General features: G+C 42.8%; 1 protein-coding gene and 1 pseudogene across 4 annotated transcripts; both read right to left on the bottom strand.

The window, feature by feature from the left end:
* Positions 1-666: 666 nt before the first annotated feature.
* On the bottom strand, positions 667-6,408 carry LOC4350865 (histone-lysine N-methyltransferase, H3 lysine-9 specific SUVH3). 4 transcript variants are annotated; one of them, XM_066305427.1, is made up of 5 exons: positions 6,182-6,408; positions 5,743-5,958; positions 4,549-4,614; positions 1,859-4,446; positions 667-1,058 (listed from the first exon to the last, which is right to left on the bottom strand). In XM_066305427.1, exon 4 carries the CDS (start codon positions 4,347-4,349, stop codon positions 1,908-1,910), a length of 2,442 nt encoding a protein of 813 aa, XP_066161524.1. In that variant the 5' UTR covers positions 4,350-4,446; positions 4,549-4,614; positions 5,743-5,958; positions 6,182-6,408; the 3' UTR covers positions 667-1,058; positions 1,859-1,907. The 4 variants fall into 4 exon arrangements, with proteins under 4 accessions (XP_066161524.1, XP_015616963.1, XP_015616962.1 ...); XM_015761477.3 differs by lacking the exon at positions 5,743-5,958 and having other exon boundaries at positions 667-1,132; XM_015761476.3 differs by lacking the exon at positions 5,743-5,958.
* Positions 6,409-10,256: 3,848 nt separating this feature from the next.
* Positions 10,257-16,203, bottom strand: LOC107279392 (uncharacterized; annotated as a pseudogene).
* Between the last annotated feature and the right edge of the window lie 1,567 nt (positions 16,204-17,770).

The raw sequence follows: 17,770 nt of genomic DNA, 5'->3' as shown, positions 1-17,770 counted from the left end.
AAATACATGCACGCACTTTTGAGTATACTAGTAGCAACTAAATATGAAATTGAGGTAGCTGGTTATGACCATATCGTAGACACTTGTAGACACGTCCATATGTTATGGCTTCTACAGCACATATTTAGGGAGTGTTTAGTTCATGCCAAAATTAGAAGTTTGATTGAAATTGGAACGATGTGACGGAAAAATTAGAAGTTTGTGTATAGAAAAGTTTCGATGTGATGGAAAAATTGGAAGTTTGAAGAAAAAGTTGAAAACTAAACCAGGCCTAAGTTTCTGGCAAGACGGTCAATCTGGGAAGAGGAAAAGAACTGCAGCTTACCTACAAAACATGCATTTCTCTGAAGAATCATATCGGCCTGAACTTTCTCTGAAAGCAATTGCTCTTATCATTTCATCGCTCTTTGCAAATTGCTCAGTGCAGGAGGAATTACCATGACCAGGGCATCTAAAGAAATCAAATCAATCCTGCAATGGTTCAGCTGCTGCATACAACTGATTCACCTGATGAAGAGATAGATATCAGGTATGCTTTGCTGCAAAACAAACAATATACTACTAGTATACGCTATCATGTGACCTGCTGGTTTACTGAGGCAGATATCAGCTAACAGCATAATCACCATATGCAACAGGTCTCTGTATCATTTCAACCTCAGCAGATGACTGGAGCTACTACCATGATTATTACAGGATGCATTATGTAGCCATTAATATTACAGAAAAACATACGGCGAGTGCACGACTGGCATGCGAAGCCCAGGAAAATCTTGCGATGCAACCATATGCATGGCATTCTACAGTTGGTAAAGTTCTCTTAAACAGGAGAAACAACTACACTACAAGAACATAGTAACACGGTTCCAACCTTCTCGGAATTCAGATGCTACGCTAAATACTAGTTATTCCAATAAAGTTTGGTACAATGCCAATGCTTTCTGCAATAAATACCCTCTTTTGCATTCTCATCCAGACGAAGGCCAACCTTATTACATGGCATCTTGAAACACTGAATGCACCCTGCTGCTTCATAGTTCTACAACAATCGCCTACTTCTGTAGGTAAGGACAGTTCAATTTGTCAGAATGGAGATGGAATACATTGCCAATATCTGTTAATCGACATGGATCTACAGGCAAAATGTGCCAAAAAGGAGATATTTAGCTTTTATTGTGTTGACAGTGATGTAAACTTTAAAAAAATTAAAGAAAATATGCTCAGTAATAAGAATATGACGTAAGGAGGGCCAGGCTTTTAGAAAGGTACTGAAGATACTTCATGGTATAAATACATTTACATAACATTATGTTGCTTCTGGTCATATTATTTGTGTTCAACGCTAGAAAGTTCAAAATGGATAGTGGTACTCATGAACAAATATTTTGTGATTCAACTATATGTATGCACAAAACTAATGTGTATATGTTTTTCAAATAATTTCCATTTACCAAGTTTTCCATGTTGGCCGCTTATAACAGTATATAAATCTATAGTAGTACAGGAAACACAGGCTAAATCACAGTTCGCGAGTAAAATTTCGTAGCGAATGTGAAGGAGCAGCCTTCAACTCACAGAAGTTGTGAGTTCTGACTTCACTTAAATGAATAAGAACCAGCTATAACAACTTCATTTTGCTGGAAGGCACTAAATTACTTAACTCCATTTTTATTTGGAAATTCCAATCCATCAACCAGTTCAAAAGGTGGAACACTATGCACCCTCCAAAGTACCAAGTATCTAGCCATGAACTCCATAACATAGTAAAGAAAGTATAATTGTCACAAATAAGAACATGCAATTTTCAAGAAAAAATAGTACTGTCGGTGACGAAATGAGAAAACATCCAATGACTCACCTTGCAATGGCAGATTATGCTTTAATGTTTTTGTTGCAGGGTTCGCATTTTAGCCAAAGGAACCTCTGCACTTGCGAGACCAACATAAGCAGTTTTTGGACTTCCGACATCCAGAATTGATTCCCAGTTGAACATTACCCTGGCTCTGACCATAATCATATGTAAGCTCTGTCATCGGAGGAATATGCTTGATTGCAAAGAATGCGATATGTGGATATCCCTCGTCACCATGATCATACAAAACTGGTTGCCAAAAAACATTTGGTGAGCAGCTGTGGTTCATAAAGCGAGCTATGTTTCCAGTTCGTTTTGCACTGATAATTATTGGCAGTTGCTTAGGTGTCTCACTTGAGTCAGAAAGACTGGGTTCACCCAGTAATTCTGGTGCATAGTTCCATCTTAAATTCTGCTCAGAAGACGGTGTCTCAAAGATGTAATCATCTTCTCCAATGATACTGTTTCTGTCAATAACTTCTCCTGCATATTCACAAATAAATGTGCCTGCCCGAATTGGATCCCAACTACGAAGTCCCCAACCTCGATCTCCTGTCTTAAACACCTCAAAGTGGATCTGAGAACCTTTCTGTACAACTCGGTTCCGGCAATTATGTGAGCATGTACAGGAATCGTTACACTCATACAGCATAGGCATCCGGCTAACAAGTATGCCTGAAGCACTGTATGGAAGATCACCGGCATTTCGATGAGTGCAAGAGCAGTTGTTATCACCAGGAAGGCACACACTTGCGCAATTGCAGCCTTGCATCTTTCTCATTGAGCTGAGAGAATTCCTGTAGTTCAGTTTAGTTGTGTAGTTGAAGTGGCTAGGACCTTTCTCATCATCCACTTCATTCACAAGGCAAACAGGCTTGCTTTCTGCACCATATGATATGTCACGCAATATAACATGGTCTCGAGAGGAAGGATTCTCCCTCCATTTTTCAGTCTTCTTCCACACTGCTATGCCATCAGGTTGACCAGGTTCTCTGAGCAGCTTGTGTTTAAACACATTAAAGCCAGTTTTTCCTTTCTCCACCCATGCTTCTCTTATTTTATAAAGGCCATCATAAATGTATATCTTACCAGTAGGACAAGTCAAATCTCTTACACTACGAACAACTCTGATTTGATTACCTCTATGCAAACTCCTTTCAAGTGCAAGATTACCTCTTTCAAGCTTTTGGTCATCCTTTCCAGACATGCCCTGTCCAGTGTAAACCAGCACATCTGGGTCATCTTCGGTATTCTCATACACACCAGCTGACACGATACTGATAGCCACAGGATCCTCCTCATTACCAAACTTAGCAGACATGTAATCAATCCCAGACATGCTCTGACTATTCAGTCCAACCAGACACATCTCTATTCTGAAGTAGAACATATCACCAACCTCGACACCTGGAACCTCTCCAATCCTCTTGTTCTTATTTGCACGAAGTTCAGCACTCATCATGATACTCCCGGCCTTTAAGTTATGTTGCTGCTTTGCTCCTTGCTTCACCTCATCCAACTGCATGAGCCTCCGCCGCAGTGCATCAAACATCATGAGTACATTATCAACAGATTCCCTAGGATCATCTGAAAACAAAGATGGCAGATTCAGAAGATTGACATCAATTTTCCTAGGCCGTCCACGTTTCCCTGTTATTATTTCACCACTGTCATCATCTATCGAAACACCTGAGTGACTTAAAGGAATCAGTGCACCATCAGGCACACGCTTTGGCCGCCCTCTCTTCCTCTTACCATCTTCTGGTAAGGTGACAGCAGAAGGTGTCTGCAAAACAGGCTCATTATATTTTGATTGAATTGGAGGAGCTGAAGTATCTGCACCATCCTGTACACGCCTGGGTCGTCCCCTTTTCCTCGTAACAGATTCATTTACAGCAGAAGCAGGTGTCTGAAAAACTGTACTATCTACCTGAGGAGCTGAAGGAGTTGACAGGACAGGTACATCTTGTACCCGCTTGGGCCGTCCCCTCTTCTTCTTACCAGATTCATCTGTGGTTGCTGAAGGAGGCGTCTGGACAGCAGTGATGTTACCTCCTGGAGCTGAAGGAACCAAATGAGCTGAAGGAACAGAAGAATCTTGCACGCGCTTGGGTCTGCCCCTCTTCCTCTTAGCAGATTCCACTGTACCTGCCACAGCTATTTGCAAATCAGGGATGACCCCTGTGTTGTTTGCTGTACCGTTAGCAGGAGCAGCTCCATTCAAGTGAACAGCATATGGCTGCCTCTGGTTGGGGTCTGCAGGGGCAGCCGGTGATGCAAACATTGGTGGAATACTAGCAGGCATTGCCTGTTCAGTGCCCCCAGCATATGGTCCAAACGGGGTAATACAGACAATCGAAGATGAGTTTTCTTTAGCAGTGAAAGTGTGCAGACCAAGTGCCGCAGGGAACATGGGAGTCAATGTGCGCAAGGGTTTTGCATCAACAACTGCTGCATTATCCATCGGAACTGAAGTTGTCTGCCGAGTTCCAGCCATGGTAAGCCACTGTTAATCTTTTGCAAAACAAAAGTTTATGCCGTTATTTCCTTTGTATCTTCTCTAGGTTTGTTTACCAGTCATAGTTTAGGTTAAGCTGGATAGGGGTAAAAAGGAGACCTATCAGTATACAATTGAGCAAGAAATTAAAGCTATGTTTATTTAATGCAGCATTTTTTAAGTCATCTGTTTTACTGACCAAGGAGAATAAACAGAAGATCTAAAAGGAAGCTTGGTCGTTCATCACAGATCTTGAGCTAACCAACTGCAACACAAGAGATATGTGTAAACATCGATATGAGAAGACTAAGAATTACTAAAGCATGATAAAAATCAACATGCAAAGACTAAATCAATAGAACATCCCATTAGAAGATTATCAACTAGCGGAAGAGATTGAATAGATATTTTACATGAAGCTAAGATTAGAAACAGATTCCTATTTTGTCGCAACAAGTTAAAAATAGAAATAATAATAACGACACTTGTTGATAATTAGATGGGTGGAGACCATTTTGCATGTAAAACAAAGAATAATGATGCTTGTTAATAATTAGATCATTTAAGAAAACCAAAAGTTTCCTGAGAATAACACCTTGTGACTGCTATAGATTAGAGTCATTTGATAAAAAAATCACTTTCTAGAAGGGAAAAGGAACAAGATAGCCATGCATTTACAGGATGGCAAAGATAGCGAATCAGCACAAGGAGGGTCACTAGGCATGCACTTCGGTAGTGTATAAGCACAATAGCGGGAAGGGGGTTGCACCTTCCCGTGACAACTAATGTAGGTGTCTTTTACCCACACTCTATTTTGTCGACTATGAGATGAGCGCAACAGAACACATTTAAATATTTGTCTCATAGCAGCATACTAGATAGAATCACAGCCAATGGCCCCTATTGGACACATGATGCAATAAAAGCCATGAAGAGTGAAACCGTCCCCACGCATCACTGGAGTCGAACCGCCATACCAGTGTGTGCTACCGCGCTGACATATCATCACAGCTATAACTGATGGTAGTGTTTCGCTATTGGGCACCATACCCACTTTATTAGCTAATTCCGTTTGTCTCTATCCATTCTTGTCATCCGATCCAAGGATTCCAATTATGTTATTCCAACTCTTAAAGGGGGCTAAGCAAGAAACATTGCCTGCCTCCCCCCATAAATAAATACATATGGCGCGAGAACAGCCCACGGAGGGGCATGTCGTCGCCTTATCCCCTAAGCACATTAATGGCCAAAACCAATCTCCTACATTAACACACATAAATATAAAAACCTACAAACAAAGCACCGAAAGAGTCGCAACGATTGCCCTTACATTAGCTCAATCGCAAAACCCCTCCCCGTTCCATGCATACGAAACCCTCGGCAAGCTACCTACCCATCCATGATCCCCATCCAGCGACGGGCGTGCGGCCATGGAAGGATGTGGTGAGGCTCAGTTCAATCAATCCAAACCACCTTCATCTATTGGCCCATAGGTAATCCCTTCTCTCCTTGGAACCCTTTTCCTTTTCTTTTTTCTAGACTCGATAACCACAGCCATCATTGACAACAACAAATACGATGCAGCCGCATAAACCAGAAACCTGTCCATCTACAATGCCAAAGTTTGATACGAAATCAGGTCTACCACATCCATACACACATATATTGAGACATACAACATATAGCACTCAGATCTGAACAAAATATCAAAAAAAAAAGGCAACTCTAGCACTATCAGGCATTCATGCACAAGCTTAGAAACTACTATAGCACTCAGATCTGAACAAATCAATCCCCAAAATACAAGTAGTATGCTCAGATTTGTAGTATACCTTGATTTGAAGAGGAGTGGAAGGAGAAAAAATTGGTCTGCTCGCTGCCCCCTACGTCCTTGCCGACTGGGCCGCCAGGAGAGTCCCCGCCCTCGCCGCCGCCCGCGGCCGCCCGGAGTCGCCGCCCGTCTCCCACTCCGCCCTCGAGCCCGCCTGGTGCGCCGCCGGAAGGTGAGTACAGAGGAGGGAGGAGAGCTCTAGGGTTTTGGCACGGTGAGAAGAGAGGCAAAAAAAAGGGGGGGAAGGGATGGAGTCTGGAGACGACTATGCCGATCGGGTGGGATGAGTCTCCTCTGATAACGTCATTAGGACTTTGTCACTGACACGTGGGACCCACAAAGGTTGGGCCCACACGTCAGTGTCTCACGTCTCTCTGACTGGAAAAATCGGATGCCCATGTCAGCACGATGTTATCAAGCAAGCATGCATGTAAAACTACTTTAAACTATTTTTTCTCTTAAATTATTTATCCAAATTACGATCTAATTACACCATTAAATCCGTTACAATTAAATCTTTAAAATAAAACCACACATTAATATATTCCGATGAAAAATTTTTTGGCTTATTATTGAATTATTTTTAAATATTGCATGTTGTTACACCAATCATTTAAATCGGGCGTTGTTTCACCTTCCAATAATTAAACAGTGTTTCAGCAAATAGAGAAAGAATGTTTCAAGTCACTGCAACATTTGATCCATACATAGTGAAACATTATAAGTACCTAGGTGAAACATTTTTTGTGGAACAAAAAATGAAACGAATTCTCTAAATAGAGAGTTTTCCATAATATGTGGCTGATTTGTTGCAAAAGAATGTTTCAATTCACCGCAACATTAGATCTATACACAATGAAATATTGTGAGTACACTAGGTGAAACATTTTTTGTGGAACAAAAAATGAAACGGATTCCCTTAATATAGGGTTTCTATAATATGTGGGTGATTTGTTGCAACGGAGTATGTGGTGAGGACACGTGGCAGGTGTTTACAGGGTCATGTGGTGGGAGCGCTCCATCTTTTCCACCCCTCCCCGCCGACCGATTTAAAGGATTTTCGAAAGGGACGGGGGAGGAGGTGAGCACAGCGAAGGCATTCACGTGCGCGAGTCGCGCAGAGCCTGAGCCGCCCCATCCGGCCTAATCCGCGCAGAGCCAGTATCTGGAGGGAATATTTCCTATATGTGGTGGCCATATCCTAGTGCTGCTCTCCATCTAAACACCCCAGAAATTTCAGCGGGCATATCCTAGACGAGCCATTCCTACTATCCAAACACACCCTAAATTAACCGCCTTACCGGCCATCTACTTCACCGAAGAACGATTAATTAACCAAGTAGTCATTCCCTTCTAAAATAATGTTTTATAATGCAGATTTCGTTGATCCCAAAATCTTAGCTTACTAAATAATTAAAATATTGTCACAAAAATAGATAAATAGATATAAAAAATTGAAGATTTGCTCTGGGATCAAAATGATACTAGGTAGATTTTTGTTATCAAAATTAAAAAAAAAACAATTTCATTACCAATATTGTTAATATTTTTTATATGCTCAAACACATACGTATATATATCAGAGACTACATGCTTATGTCCTAAACATCATTAGAACGAAACAATGTTAATTAAGTGGTAGTAATCGGTGGGCGCAAATGCAAGCTACAGATATGTATATACTCGTCCATAAAAATAATATGACCTAATCATCACATACCGTTGTTTTTTTTTCCAATTTAATTTGGTCGCACGCGATGTATATATATCCGTTGAAGTAACTTTGTGAACGCATTGCATGTACATTCAATACGGTTACTGGGTCTCTCAGTACCTTTTTAAATTTATAATTCTTCGCGATTGGAATTAGTTTTACTATTTAATAGCCATTCATACACAAATAACCACAATAACTTTGACTCTATTTATTTTAGCTTAGAATTATTATAATCTAGAATACTTAGCTAGATTATTATAAACTAGATTATAATAAACTGACACATAAAGCACCCAATAATCTTAAAAATACACCTAGAGGTAGTGGATCTTTAGCCATCCAATAATTAAAAAGAGCTTTACTCTATACAAATGAAGAAGATAGAATGCAATAAATAAAATGAAAAGGAGTATTTACTGTCCACTGCAGATTGTACCATGCAAGTATCAACTTTTCAGCCTCAGATTACCGTGGGTCGGATGGTACCAATAGTACACAGCCAGTTAAGAGCAAGATCATATCAAATGAAGATGATATGGAAATCTTTTGCAGCTATCAACTGGCTGTACTGTTGGTATGATCTTGCTCTTAACTGTCCTCGATCGACCTGTCGGCTGTCGACACAAATAAAAGTTTCAGTGATCACATTAACAAAATCACAATTCGCACGTAGTACCATCCGACCCACGGTAATCTGAGGCTGAAAAGTTATATATATATATATATATATATATATATATATATATATATATATATATATATATATATATATATATATATATATATATATATATATATATATATTCACACAAGCCCTCACGTGTACACACGTGCACACCAACTAAAAAATGTCACCAAAAAATCTAGAAAAAATCATACACATACTTTCAATTGTATTACACATAGGGTTAAAATCTTAACGTCAAATTCATTATATTTTAGCCGTAACAAAAAAACAAAAAATCTGACAGTTTTAAGGTTGCAATTTTGTCAAAATTTTATCTTTTTTTTGTTATTCTCTATGTAGAATGAATTTGAAGATGCGACTTTGCACGTAGATGTAATACTATTGAAAGTACATGTATGAATTTTCCTAAAATTTTTTGTGATAATTTTTAGTTGGTGTACACGGTATGTACACGCGAGGGCCTGTGTGCATAGAATACGCTCCCATATATATATATATATATATATATATATATATATATATATATATATATATATATATATATATATATATATATATATATATATATAATGTATCCTATACACAGATATGTAGCTGCACTAATGCACACGAGAGTTCATAGCCATTCGATCAAGATCCTGGGGCCAAATCACAAGCGTAGCACTTTTCCAAATAAACGCCCGCCTCCTCCACTCACATTTTACAAAGAACCCTCACAACGTTCCTCTTCCCTCATCGAGCACCTTTCGCATCTTCTTCAACGACAGCATCTTGAGGAACTAACACGGGAGGTGGAGGACATGTCGGGCACGAGGGCATCGACGGAGGGCAGCGAGCCGGAGCGTGTCGAGGCTGGACGGCACCGGCGGAACGCGATGGCCACGGAGGGGTGCTCCATCGCATCGATCGGGCGAAGTAGCGTCGTTGTCCATGGGTAGATCTCCACAACGACGACGCCTAGGGCCCTAGGCCACAGTGGCTGGTGACGCAGGTGCTTAGCCATTTATAGTCTCCACCGTGGGCTTCAGGTGGCCGAAGCCCAGTGACGGGAACAACACGAACGTCTATCCTCATGGCTAGCTACCGCATACCAGTTTCTCCGATGAAACGGGATGCAAAGCACAGAAATAAATCTAAAATCAAATCGTTTATTTTTGGCACCATTGATTGAGGTCACGTTGTTGATTTGCCTCCGCGGGCGTGTTGTCGTCGCCGTCTCCTCCGAAGACGAACCGTCGTGTGCTTGGGCGAGATGGCCGGTTTGACTTGGCAGTTTGCTATTGGAGCCGATCCAGATCGGTTGAATTTTTTGGGACTTGCTTGAGATAAGAGGAACGTTGTGAGGGGTGCTCTGCAAAACGTGAGTGGAGGAGGCGGGCGTTTATTTGGAAAAATGCCACGCTTGTGATTTGGCCCCAGGATCTTGATCGAATGGCTGCGGACTCTCGTGTGCATGGGTGCATTTACATACCCGTGTGCATAAGATACATACATACATATATATACATATATATATATACATACATACATATATATATTGCAGACCATCTGTGCAGACCATCCTTGCCGCATGCCATTTCGACACATTGACACACAGTAAATGCGTCGAGCTGATCTTTAGCTAATGAAATTCAGGTTTTTTTTTTTTGCGGGGGAAAACAGGGAGCTATATTACTCAATTGAGTCCACATCGATGAGATGTGAAATGAGATTACAAGTGTTATCAGGCCAGAAAGAAGTTAAGGCCTCACATCTTCCCTTGTTAGCAAGGAAATGATGACTAACACTATTCTGATCACGGGACTCCTTCCTGACTTTAATCTCCCTGTTGCCTGTCATGAGGACCTGAACCTCCTTGACAACAAAAGCTAACTCGGACAGCACCTTCTCTTTTGATTGAATTAGATTAAACACCTCTAAGCAATCAGTTTCCACAATGAAAGGCAGGAACGTCCATTGAAGCGCCATTGCAATACCCTCCCTGCACGCGAGTAATCTGCTTCCATAGCACTACCACAAACCAGCATAGACCCACAGGCAGCAAAAATAACATTTCCAGAGCTGTCTCTAAAAACAGCCCCAATTCCACCTTTACCATCCGAAGCCTGAAAGGATCCATCAACGTTCAATTTCATCCACCTTGTGCTCGGTTTCTCCCAGCGCCTAGGCGAACTGACTGCGGGGGGAGCTTGGCTGGGAAGCCTAATGCGGTCCGGGTGTGCCACCTGTTTACCTTTAATTATGTCAGCTTGAGGGTACTGCTTAATAGTAGTTAGCGAGCTAACATAACTAAAGATGAATCTCTGAGAGACAGCCACTGGCGCAATTGATTTACCATGGGTGATCTCATTTCTGTTATGCCAAATGCGCCACATTAGCATGAGAAACATGGCATCCTCCAAAAGGTTCAGGATCCAATCCGTCCCGGACCAAGCACTATTCACGTCATGAGAGATGGCTCTCGCAGAATACATAGCCGACCACAGGTTCCTCGCTTGCTGACAATGACAAAGCGCATGGGCAACATCCTCTTCCTCGGCTCCACATATGCAGCAAGTGCTCAACAACTCCAGATTCCTCTTCTTTTTGTTCTTCATTGTGGGGAGACTATTAGATATAGCCTTCCAAGCGAAGATTCTGACTTTTTGTGGGACATTGCACGCCCAGATACGCTTCCAAGATTTATTTACTAGCACCTCTGTAGAACTGGAGCAATCACCGGTCTCTGCAAGCGAAACGACCAAGTGGTACACACTCCTGACCGAGAATTTTCCCAATCTATCAGGATGCCAAGCCAAAAAATCGGATTCAAGTGAAGCTGAGGTGCGAATCTTCAGGATCATTTCTACATCTATCGGCCAAAAGTGTTCCTGCACTTTATCAACCCTCCAAGTTCCATCATCCTGTAGCAAATCCGACACCCACTTGATACAACAATTACCTTTGCGGGTGATGGGCCGTCTGGAATAATCTCTCGGTAACCAGGGATCTCGCCATACTCTTATGGACTGTCCGTTACCCACCCGCCAAATAATTCCTTTCTTGAGTAGCTCCAACCCATGTTCAATTCCTCTCCACCCAGGTGAAGCATTCCCGCTAAAACAGGTGTCAACGATGGAACCGTTGGGATAGTACTTTGCCTTTAGAAGGTGTGCACAGAGACTATCTAGATTCTCTAACAGTCTCCAAGCTTATCGGGCCAAAAGCGCTTGGTTGAAGAGCCTAGTATCACGAAAGCCCAGACCCCCTCTTTGCTTCGACTTGGCTATGGAATTCCAAGATTTCCAATGCGTCTTGCTTTTGCCCCCAACTGCTCCCCACCAAAAGTTCCTAATGGCCTTTGTCAGCTCATCGCACACTGCATCAGGGATTTTAAAAATACACATGACGTAAACCGGTATGGTTTGAAGAACAGCTTTTATAAGCACTTCCTTTCCACCCGATGACAGATGGTTTTCGCCCCACAGCAGAATTCGTTTCCAAACCTTCTCTTGTAAACTCTGGAAATGCCCTTTCTTCATTCTACCCTCCGGTGTCGGAAACCCCAGGTATCTGTCATCGAAACCATTATCACCAACTTGCAAAATCGATCTGATATCCTGTTGGATTGCTGCAGGGGAAGCCGCACCAAACATGATTGAGCATTCGACGGGTTAATCAATTGGCCAGTGCTTGCGGCAAAGTCATTCAGCACTTGCTTGATTGCCACAGCCTGCTCTTTCACTGCTTCAAAAAACAGTAGGGTATCATCAGCGAACAATAAGTGAGAGATCCCTGGTGCCCGTCGGCAAACGTGAAAGAGGCAAAATAGCTCCTTGCCTAACTTTTTCCTCTAGAAGGAGTGACAGTCCATCAGCCACAAACAGGAAAAGAAATGGAGAGAGAGGATCGCCCTGGCGTAAACCTCTTGTTGGAGCGAATGCACTTAACAAGGTCCCATTGAATTTCACAGAGTATCTCACTGTGGTTACACACGACATTATCCAACTAACCCACCGGTGAGCGAAACCCATCTTGTGCATTGCTTGCTCCAAAAACCTCCAATCTACCCTGTTGTAAGCCTTGGACAGGTCCAACTTGTAAGCACATGCAGCCTTGTTTGGATTCTTGTTCTTTTGTATGAAATGGAAACACTCAAAAGCTACTAGAGCATTGTCAGTTATAAGACGCTCAGGGACAAAAGCACTTTGATTAGGCGAAACCAGTTCATCTAGGAACGGTCTCAGCCTGTTAACCAGACATTTGCTTACCACTTTATAAATGACATTACAGAGGCTGATCGGCCGGTAGTCCTTCAGTTGGGTGGGCTGCTTAATCTTCGGAATCAAAACAATTGCTGTGTCATTTATCCCCTCCGGCATCACTCCTATGATGAAGAAATTATGAACTGCCTTGACTACCTCACTTTTAATTGTGCCCCAATTTCGTTGATAGAACTTGGCCGAAAATCCATCGGGGCCCGGCGCTTTCAGCGGGCCGATCTGGAAGATGGCGGTAGAGATCTCCTCTTCTGTTAAATCGCTGCATAAAGCCTCATTCATCTGTGCTGAAACTTTCGACTGGAAGAAACTTGACACTATACTGTGATCCAGACTAGGGTCGGCAGAATACACTTCCTGAAAATATTCAGTAGCCAGCTGCTCCATTGCTGTTGCCGAACGGTGTACAGTGCCAGCACTGTCTTTAAGAGACTGAATCCGATTCTTCTTTGCCCTCCAAACAGCCTTACTATGAAAGAAGCGAGTGTTACGGTCGCCCTCCTTTAGCCAGTTAATCCGTGAGCGCTGTAACCACAACATCTCTTCACGATAAAGTAGTTCGTTCATGTGATCCGAGGCTTGGCGAACAGCAGCACTATCTGCATATGTTTCCAGCAGCTCAGCAAGCTTTTTCCTAGCTTTCTGTAATTCACGGCCAATATTCTTGAATTTTACCTTACTCCAGGAATGCAGAGATGCCATGACCTTACGTAGAGCAGCACTAATATCACCCAGGTCAGATTTAGTCCCTGCTTCCACCCAAGATTCCTGCACAACTTCTGGCAAAGACGGCTCACGTTCCCAACATATTTCATAATGCAAGATTTTCTTCCTGGCTGGCTGTTTCATCTCCTGAGACAGTTGCAAGGATATGGGACAGTGATCTGAACGGGGGGAGGCCAGGTGTGCAAGAGTCGCATTAGGGAAGGTATCACGCCATGCATTGTCAGCAATGGCACGATCAAGTCTCACTCTAACATTGTTTCTTCCCTGGCGCTTATTATCATAAGTAAAGGGTGTGCCCCTGAATCCCAAATCAAAAAGTGCACACGACTGAAGAAGATCCCAGAAAGCTCACATTTGGGGCTCTCCCCTAGGGTGAGATGAAAAATGCTCAAACTGCCAAAGAGCTTCATTAAAATCACCAATAACAAGCCAAGGTAAATTGGATGAATTCCTCAGAGACCGGAGCATCGACCACATATTGTGCCTATTCTCAACTCTAGGTTCACCATACACAAAGGTGGCATGCCACAGAGGGCCATCCGGCGACAAGCGAACATAAGCATCAATATATCTCTCACACAAAGCTTTTATTTCCACATTAACAGACTCATGCCAGTACAAAGCGAGCCCCCCACTCATTCCATCACTATCAACTCCAGCAAAACCTCTAAGACCCAACCTATTCCGTAAACGCCTGATTCTATCCGCCTTCTGTCTAGTCTCACTTAGGAAAACAATTTGGGAATCGGCCTCTTTAACTAGGCCACACAGATCGCGAACTGTCGCAGCGTTCCCCAAACCACGACAGTTCCATGATAGGCAACTCATTGCTCCTGACGGGCCCTGAGAGCGGGTCCCGTCAGTTTACCAGTAGCCCCAGGACTGGTTGCTTCCAAAACTTCCATACTTTCCACCTCCGTCTTCCGAAACCGTTTGAGAGCTCTCGCTGGCTCCTTTGGGTCCACCTGCTTAGCCTGTTCTCTACCAGATCCTTGACCATACAATACTAAGGCCTGTTGAACTCTGTCGGATATCTTGCTCCCGCTCTGTGGTTGCACTCTTTTCCGGTTGGTATCACTGATGTCCTCGGAAGACTCTCCTCCAAAGGATGCCGGTTGCTGCAGGTTCTGTATTGCTAGAATCATATCAGTATCAGAAACAAGGTTAGATGTTGACAGCTGATGGCGTTGTTCCTCCTCCATACCCACCGGTTCTCCTTTCTGCACCATATTCTCACCTGACATGTTCAGATTGCTAGTCTGACTAGCTAGCAGTTCATCCACCACCCCGTCCCCCACATCTTCTCTTCCCTCAAAGCCATCCTGAGCATCGACCCTGTCAGGAATAATCTCCTCCCTGCTTTTACCTTTCCCCTGTTTGGAGGATGACGAGCTTGCACTCCCTGCTCCACGGAAGGCCAGATTGCGTGCCACTCCTGACTTTTGTTGGCCATGGATTGTGCTCATTCTTCTCTCAAAAGGCTTCAGCGGAGAACAACGTAGCTCAGCTGAGTAACGAAAAGGTTGATCAATATTGGCAATTCTTTTGTCACAGTCTTTATCAGAGTGCCCGATGTAACCACAAATAAAGTAGAAAAAGGGCACCCTCTCATATCGTAGCTCGAAACGTCAGACAGCTTCACTTCCCTGCACATTAATTTTATAGCAAGCGAGGTTTTCAGCGGCTTCTTGACTGATAAATCAACCAGGATCCGGAAGAAGTCATGCTTGTTTCTGCCATCTTCACCAACATCTACTTCCCTCACATGTCCAAGTTTGCTGCCATACAGTTCTCCCCTCCTCTTTGTCATAAGCACCAAGGGGAGGTCATAAATCCTGACCCAGATTGGCACAAACTCAAGGGGAACCATGGACGGGCTCGTCAGGCCATCGAATTTTGCAACAAGCAGAGCGTCTCCACGGTGAAGCCATGGACCGCCCTGGAGCACAAAGTTGTAATCCCCTTCCGAGCTGAAGGTGATGATAAACATGTTATCTCTCAGGGACTTGACCTTCATGTTAGCTCGCAATCTCCATGCACGCTTCATGTCATCAAATAGAGCCGCTTGATTGGGTGATCGAAGCGAGTAGAATCTCGACAAAACTGTCCACTGCCCAGCTAGTTGTACTTCATCATCTTCTAGCAGTACCTCCACCGCTTCATCATCCTCCTCCTCCACATCTCCTTCTGTGTATGCACCCGGCCCAGTTGAGTAGGTGTCGCTAGCCCCCGTCGCTGGCAAGGTCTTGGGATTAGCGTGGATCATCTTATCTTTACTCTGACTCGCTGACTCCAAAGCCTGCTTATTTGGGGCCAAGATGATCTCCTTGGCCGTAGTAGACGTCTCTTGATGGGAGAGCATCGCGTCGACCAGGGGCTTCGGGTGGGTGACCATCCCAGTGACGATCCCTTTATCACCCCCACCGCTAGAAGACGCCATGACCCGAAAGAGACGACAAAGAAACCGGAGCCCTAATTCGTCAGATTAGATGCAGAAGCAGCAATTGTTGGTTGTGCTTGACAGATCTGACCCAGGGTTGTTTATATAAGGGCCGGAGACCAAGAACGAATCCAGAACGAATACGGCACCCGGACCAGATCGTGACGTTTCCTTCTTCACAATCCATCTCCATATCCAAAGGCAAAGATCTCCTGGTATGTTACGATTGGGAACTAAGAAATTCTAGGGAAAGGACTGAACCTTGCAACCAGGCCGGACACACCATTGATGATAAGAATATGAATCCGATCTCAGATCAAAACCCCTCAAACAATCTGATTGGAAGCCGGACGACGAATCCTCAAAGCAGGCGATAACCCTGCAGACAACACACGTGGATCGAAGACGAGCTCCATCCAGAAACATCTCACGACGAGACTTACGGCCGCCGCCGCAAAATCGCCTGAGTGCCGCCAAAACCCTAACATAATGCATGTGTCAGTAATTAACTCTCAATCACCCACATCTTCGTGACACATGAATGGGCAAATCCTAGCGATTCATGAAATTCAGGTATTTAATCCAGTCCCTGAATTGTAACAGTCGAATTAAATATACTCTTGTGGAGATTATAGATACCACGTACCCCCATAGCATGTATATCCAACTGGTTATAGGGGATAGCCTATACAGATATAATATGTTTAGGAAAGGACTCGGGTATTTTTGTTAACTTGTATATTAAGGAAATATCCCGTAATCTTAGTCAGTTACTTAGCCTAGTCGTTCGTAAGGCATATGGGCTGTACATTGTAATTTCGGTTCCTGCCCCTATATAAGGAGGGGGTTCAAGTGCTCGTAGGGCATAATTTTTCTCTCAGATCGTTAGATCAATAATACAGTCGGTAGAATAATTCCTAGGATTTATGCGGGTAAACCTCTCAGATTATGCGGATTCGTTTGCTGGTCCAGTACTGGAGGAGGTGTGCTGTACTGGCCTGTCAGCTTGTCAGTCTCGCTGCTGTGAAGTGTGAAGCTGCCGTTTTTTTGTTCGGCGTAGTGAATGTTTACCGCTCGAAAGTTGAAACGGGACTTGTTTAGATTCCAAAAAATTTTTAGCCAAAAACGACACATCAAATATTTGGACACATGCATGAAACATTAAACGTGAAAAAAAAATAATTACACAGCTTGCATGAAAATTGCGACACAAATCTTTTGAGCCTAATTACGCTATGATTTAACAATGTGATGCTACAGTAAACATTTGCTAATGACGGATTAATTAGGCTTAATAAATTTGTCTCGCAGTTTACAGGTGAAATCTGTAATTTATTTTGTTATTAATCTACGTTTAATACTTTAAATGTGTGTCCGTATACTTTAAAAACTTTACACCTAAAGAACTAAACACACCCATGGTTCATTTTTATTATAGCCCGAATAATGAGAAAATTCGATACCTACATCCCTGATGTAGATTTTATTTTGGTTTTTGTTAGCACGTCTTTCAAACTACTAAATAGTGTGTTTTTAAAAGATTTCTATACGGAAATTAATTTAAAATATTAACTAAATCTATTTTTTCAAGTTTATAATAATTAAAACTTAATTAACAATATGTTAACGGATTTCTCGTTTTGCATGCGTTAACTTCAACTTTATCTCAGACACCACCTGATAGAGTCCCGTTTGGGAGAGATAAAATTGATGGATCTATGGATAATTTGATTTTGTGATAGTTATTTGTGGGTATAAAC

The sequence above is a fragment of the Oryza sativa genome, chromosome 11 (assembly GCF_034140825.1).
Source record: "Oryza sativa Japonica Group chromosome 11, ASM3414082v1".
Lineage (NCBI taxonomy): Eukaryota > Viridiplantae > Streptophyta > Magnoliopsida > Poales > Poaceae > Oryza > Oryza sativa.
The sequence above is the reverse complement of the archived record's forward strand: the minus strand, read 5'-3'. Positions and strand labels throughout refer to the sequence as shown.